We start from the raw sequence: 6656 nt of genomic DNA on the forward strand, positions 1-6656 counted from the left end.
CAGAAGGATCTAGACAGTTTGGGAGAGTGGTCCAGGAAATGGCTGATGGAATTTGAGCAAGTGCGAGGTCTTGCACTTTGGCAAGAAGAATGAAAGCATAGCCTAGTTTCTAAATGGTGGGGAAATTAATAAAGCCAAAGCACAAAGGGATCTGGGAGTGCTAGTCGAGGATTCTCTAAAGGTAAACATGCAGGTTGAGTCCGTGATTAAGAAAGCGAATGCAATGTTGTCTCTTATCTCAAGAGGGTTGGAATATAAAAGCAGAGATGTACTACTAAGACTTTATAAAGCTCTGGTTAGGCCCCATTTGGAGTACTGTGTCCAGTTTTGGTCCCCACACCTCAGGAAGGACATACTGGCACTGGAACGTGTCCAGCGGAGATTCACACGGATGATCCCTGGCATGACAGGTCTAACATATGAGGAACGGCTGAGGATACTGGGATTGTATTTGTTGGAGTTTAGAAGATTAAGGGGAGACTTAATAGAGGCGTACAAAATAATACATGGCTTGGAAAAGGTGGATGCTAGGCAATTGTTTCCGTTAGACGAGGAGACTAGGATCCGTGGACACAGCCTTAGAATTAGAGGGGGTCATTTCAGGACAGAAATGCGGAGACATTTCTTCAGCCAGAGAGTGGTGGGCCTGTGGAATTCATTGCCACGGAGTGCAGTGGAAGCCGGGACGCTAAATGTCTTCAAGGCCGAGATTGATAGATTCTTGTTGTCTAGAGGAATTCAGGGCTACGGGGAGAACGCTGGTAAGTGGAGCTGAAATGCGCATCAGCCATGATTGAATGGCGGAGTGGACTCGATGGGCCGAATGGCCTTACTTCCAATCCTAGGTCTTATGGTCTTATAGATCCAGGTGTTGATAACAGAATAAAAGTCAATTTTGACTGAAAGGAAAAATGGGATATTGGATTTAATTTTGTTCAGAAAAAGGCAAGAGGAGGAGAGAGAACAGCAGGGAAACAAAAGGCCAACAGTAAATTTTTTAGAAACCCCTTGGGGAAAATAAACAGCAAAAATCATTATTGTGCTAGCTTTCATAATCTCTAGCATTGTATATTGTTTATAATTGTAGTTGCGATGAGAATATTCATAATACCCATTACCCTCTTTTTAGAATTGTCAGGATAAATAGTGGTTACTTTCCAACTTTGTGTTCCTGTCAGAGAATGCAAGTTGGAAGTTAAGTCATGTGAAGCTTAATTTTCTGATAATTTAAAGTGATATGTACAGGTATGCTGTACGTGGCTGTCCATTTTGTCACTTGGCTGCAATGCTTCCGACTGGATTGCACTGTCAGAAAATTATGTCTGGTATCCTTTTTCTATTTCTTGAACTTGGAAAGGTTAGATTGACTTGACAGACACATTAAACCCATTTAGGCAAGGCAATTTGAATCCAGTTAAACATGTGTTTCGCAAGAACTGAGTATTACAACAACCAGTGTTCACACTGGCACCCACCCAGGAATAAACTCAATTCATAGGTGGTTGAAAGCAGGAGCAGTATCTTTGTTATAATTTGGGTAAAGTATAAGAAAAACTATGCTTCATTTACTATCAGTTCTTAACCCAGATGGCTGTTTACAATGTTGTAGCTTCTCTTGGTGACTTCTCTTCCTGCATTTTGTTTCAAAAATTCATCATATGAACAGTGGTATACATTTAAGTGCTGAAGAACCTATTTGTATTTGCCATACTGAGTTCTGAAAACTTTGCCGAGTTCTCTATTCCTGAAAACCTCAGTTTATAATGACAAAATGTAATACCCACATAGAGGTTTCTTATTAGATTCTTTCAGCTATAATTTTAGTTAGCTGATTTCAGCAAAGGTGGCATTTCTTAACAATTAGCTTAAGAGGAGGATCATCATTCCGGATTCCATATCCTTGTGTCTGACTCTAACTGTATGTAATTGGGCATTGGGTGAAAATACAGCCAGGTGTCATTGTCAACTGCATGGTTCCACCCATGAAGAATGGACGACCTAACCAGCTATAATGGAGCAAATGATGTTGAGAGAATGATAACCTGGTTATGGTTCAACTGGTTGCTGAATAAGTTGGGAGATCGCTTTTTTGTTTTTTCAAGCACTTCAGAATATCAAAGAATCTTTTCCAACCTATGAACAAATACTGCAGATATAACGGAGTATCTTGAGCAGGATTCTAGTGTGCCTCAGCATCTGAGATCTGAAACCCCAACATCTGAGTCAAGATTTCTGCTTCATCAGCTTATCCAGTGCTACCTGGAGGGAGTGCAAATGTTGATTTCAAGCTTCTTTGAGCTTCTCTACAGTCTGTTAACGTTCACTGTCTAAGATCACATTTGAAGAGCAGCTAACTTAGGAAGTGTTGCACTGTCTCTGAGAGAAATAAAATTGGTGAACTCTCTAAATTCCTCAAATATTTTATAGTTAATACTGTAATGATCTTTAGCAAAAGCAGAGTTTTGTAGTTTAATAGACTTAGGTAGTCTTCCTTTTCAATGTTGTCAACCTTTGTCAACCAGAAATCGCTGACTAGCCAGTTAATAGTAACCACAATGATAATTCATATGTACTAATCTTATTGGAAAATCCCTTCTACACAATGCAAGTCAATGGATTTGATGTGGGAGTTTACTTAAACATCTCCTATCGTTATTTCAAAAAGGCTTGCTTTCTGCAAAGCTTGGAATTCTGGTAAGAATTTGTCCAACAAAGCCTGTATGAATGCAGGTTCTAAACTCTTTAACAGTTACAAGTGGCACATTGACTTCTTCAGTAATGTACAGCAAGATCTGCATGACCTGTGTTCTCAGCTTATGAAGTTTCAAGCTACTTGCCACGTTCCATGAAATGCTTGGATAAAATTGCTTTAATTGGTTGGTCTTCCTCTTCATGGCTTACAGCAGTTATTTTAATAGGTAGAGCTGCTGTTGAAGTTCATTGTTTGCACTTCTTTTCCATGCTAGTTTAGCAGAACCAATGAGCAGTAACCAAGGAAATAGAGCACATTCAATGGTCAAAAATCACATTCATGCAAATTATTCTTAGTATCTTAACAAAGTGCACAAAAGGATGAAGGTACTCAAGCTTACGCAGTGTCAGTGTGACCCAAAATCACAATTGCTATGCCATGCCCCTTTGTTTTAAAAAAAACTAGAGTCACAATTAGCTACATTTTGCCTCGTGGCTTAAAGATAGGTGTTCTAGAAAATCAGTTTGTAGCCATTAATGGTGGTTGTGAATTACATTTAAAATTTTAATTGTTATCAAATTTTAACATTTGTCTTTTCTTTTGGTGGTTGCATTTCAATTTACTGTCCTGAGATAAGAGTTGTAATACTCTATTCCAAATATTTCTTCACAGGGTCACCGTGGATTCAGCTATTAAAGAATATATATCCAGATGTCCCAAAACAGTGCAAATTTCCTGGCCATCCATACATGATTATTATTTAATACAGATTCAGTGCTGTCTTCCATACTATTATGCAACTAGAACATGAATGATTTTTAGTAAAATCTATATTGTTCTCAGAATTTATTTTTATGTACATGTATAGAAGAAATTACTTATTCCTGTAATGGTGGTGATTTTTATATTTGTCTGGGTATTAGCTATTCATGGTTTCTCGATATACTGGACATCATTTTGTATAGGTATTAAAGGCATGATGTTATTAACAAGCAAGAAATGATGCTGCACTGTAGGGTAGCCTAAAGAAAGCTGCTGTCATTGTCATATAGGTCAAATTGGTGTGTAACATGCAGCATCAAATTCAGTTTCCAGTTTCCTTCTGATAGCATGATTCATTCATTTTCGAAAGCGTTTTCAACATAATACTGCAAAAATAGATTTTCTGTGGTAGCCAAACACTTCCATGTTTCTTACAGTATAATGGGCGCCTGCTATCATTACCTGTAGTAGCAGACCCTTTTAGGCTACACTACCAAGGTACCAAAGTCAACCTCTCCAGGAGCACTGAATCAACAAGAACCATATTACCCTTAAATGTGATATCTAACCAGTGAATTCTCACTAGGCATAGAACGCTACCTTCTAAAAACTTTATCATCTCTGTGTTACCAGCTTACTTTATATACACTAAGGTATATTAAGTATATACACTAAGAATGTTCTAAGCCTTACAGAAATGGATTTGGCTCACTGGCGTGATTCTGCCTCTAATGTCAATTGAAAGGTCTGACTGGCACTAGCTACAGTGGCTAAACACCTGGAGCCAGTTAAATACCACTGAGCAGCAAATTAGTGAAGCTGGCGGGATTTTCCCGACAGCAGACAAGCCCCCAGCAGAGGTCAAAGAACTGGCTGGTGAATAGAGGTGGCCTCCTGACAAGAGGGGGTCAGTGTGGCCTCCTTTTATTTTCCCCTCTCCTACTCGCTTTTGAGCCAGGTTCAAGAGGATAGTGCCTGACCCGTGGAAAGGCCACCTTTGACAATGATGGCCTGAAAAACGTGGCAAGACTTATTGTTTTGCACTTTTTTTTCCAATTATTCAGTTTTCTACCTGCATTGGTAGCACTCACTTATCTCAGTGGGCCTGCTAACCAGAAATCACTGCAGGTCCTCTGATTTCACTTTATTTCTTTAGTCATCCTGCTCTCCATAATTAGATGGAGCTTCTTAACTGACCACCTGCTGGAAGGCTGTAACTGTTGTCCCATCACAATTTCCAGGTCCCTGACCTACGGGAGATCCGGCAATCTCTCCAAAATCCAAGCACAGGATTTTGATTTTATACAAAAAATTCCAAAGCCAAATGCTTTTCTGCGCAGAATGTTCAGTGAATTGTTCACAATTCAGACTTTTTAAAAATGTCTATCTGAACTGAATTCAAAGCACAGCATAGAACATTGCTGGGTATGATGAAAATGAATTATTGAATTGTAAAAACTTTATATTTGATAGCTTCTGATAATATGCTTCATTATCCAATAATTTGATTGTTAGTGGTATTTTTAGTTATCTTCAGTCTTAAATAGTATTTTAATAATACAGCAGGGAAAAATGCAATAAATGTCAAGGAAATATTTTGGCAACAATTGTTAATTTGGGAGTTTTTTGTTATCAAATAATTTTTGTTTGCAATAGTGATGGTAAGGTTTAAAGCATTAATGATGTGACTAGTTAAATGGGATCTGTTTGGTTTGGTTTTTATATCTAGTTTACCCACAAAATAGAATGCCAGGGGTCTGATTTTTTAGAAGCATCGAGATCCAACTGAGCACTGTATTCTTAACTGAATTCTGATTGATGTTTTATAGTCTAATTCTGGAGCCTAATCCACCTAATTGGGTGCTATTTTTCTAAGAAGGCTTTGTAAAAACAAAAAAAAAATTGGCTATCAATAAAAACTATTGCGAGACAGCTAACAAGAACTATATCTCTTTCATGTAATTTTGAACTTCATAGCAATATAATCCACCTAAGCATGATAACCAATATGCATTTGTAATAAGTTATGTCTAGTTTTATATTTGATTTGTTGTTCATGAGCTCCTTAGCTCATAACATTGAAAAGATAAGAATATGCCTTTTCAGTCACAATTTGAAAGGATTCAGTCAATCTGTGATGTTATCAATAGGTATGTTGATGCATGTAAAACAGTCAGTTTTAAACCTGTGTGACCTATTGTTAAGATGTGATTTACAATATTGTATACAATTCTGAGTGCACCAACTTCCAAATGACATTGGAGAGACTTCAAAGCACATAATTTAGTCTTATTCTAGGGCTTAAAGTCATAAAGCCTCTAATGAGAATTTTGAGCTGAATTTATTTTCATTCAAGATAAGAAAATCGCAAGCATAAATAACTTGAAGTCTTGAAATGACGATGGATAGAGAATATGACTAGAAACAGGAATTTTGAAAACAATGAAGATAGAAGTAAAACAAAGTTAAGTCTTGAATAAAACTAGAGATTAGAGTTTTCTTTGAATATTAAACAGACTGACTAAACTCCAGTAAAAGCAGTTTGTGCTCTGTTTTATTAAGTACCCTGGAAAACAATAGTTCACGTGCTGATAGAAGCATGTGGGTCACCTTTGGAGAAGTTAAGTGTGTGTTTTAAAATATGGATTAATATTTCACAGAAATGTTTGTATCCCATTTGTGCTTGAGACAATTAAGAGTGTTAATCACTTGGGGGTTTCTCTGGTGAACTGTTAGTTGGGTAAATCCCACATTGATGTATGTTGTACACAGTGAGATTGACGTCTGAAAATCATTTACTACTTCATTTTCTGTGTAAAGAATTTGGGGAAGTGGTTGTCAGATTTTTCACTTTTTAATGCAGTTTAAAATAAAAGGACAAGCTGGTTAAGTTCATTCCTTCCAGAAGCTTCAACTTTGGTTCTACTCTGATTTTGTATTGAATTTACTGTCACGGATTATTTTTTAAATGTTCTAATTAAAGAATATTGAATTTTTGAGTTATGTGAAATTTATTTTTTGGTTGTTTTAAATCATTCTGAAAACAGTGAATTTATGAAGCTTAAGTTTTACTAATTATAAACTTTCTAACAATTTTTTTCAGTTAAGTCAAAGTTATTATATACTATACTTAATTTAGGATCCAGATCAAGTTTCATGATCAGCTGTTACTGAAATTTTCTTTGTAAAATGGTTCCAAATA

General features: G+C 36.7%; 1 protein-coding gene across 6 annotated transcripts in view; it reads left to right on the forward strand.

The window, feature by feature from the left end:
- The window catches only part of slc26a4 (solute carrier family 26 member 4), a 66240-nt gene extending 59790 nt beyond the window's left edge, over positions 1-6450 (forward strand). For all 6 annotated transcript variants that reach the window (XM_043713675.1, XM_043713678.1, XM_043713679.1 and 3 more), the window contains one exon: positions 3365-6450. In XM_043713675.1, coding sequence (XP_043569610.1) covers positions 3365-3388 — 24 coding nt within the window. In that variant the 3' untranslated portion in view covers positions 3389-6450. The remainder of the gene's footprint in view (positions 1-3364) is intronic.
- Positions 6451-6656: the final 206 nt, after the last annotated feature.

Source organism: Chiloscyllium plagiosum, chromosome 23 (assembly GCF_004010195.1).
Source record: "Chiloscyllium plagiosum isolate BGI_BamShark_2017 chromosome 23, ASM401019v2, whole genome shotgun sequence".
Classification (NCBI taxonomy): domain Eukaryota; kingdom Metazoa; phylum Chordata; class Chondrichthyes; order Orectolobiformes; family Hemiscylliidae; genus Chiloscyllium; species Chiloscyllium plagiosum.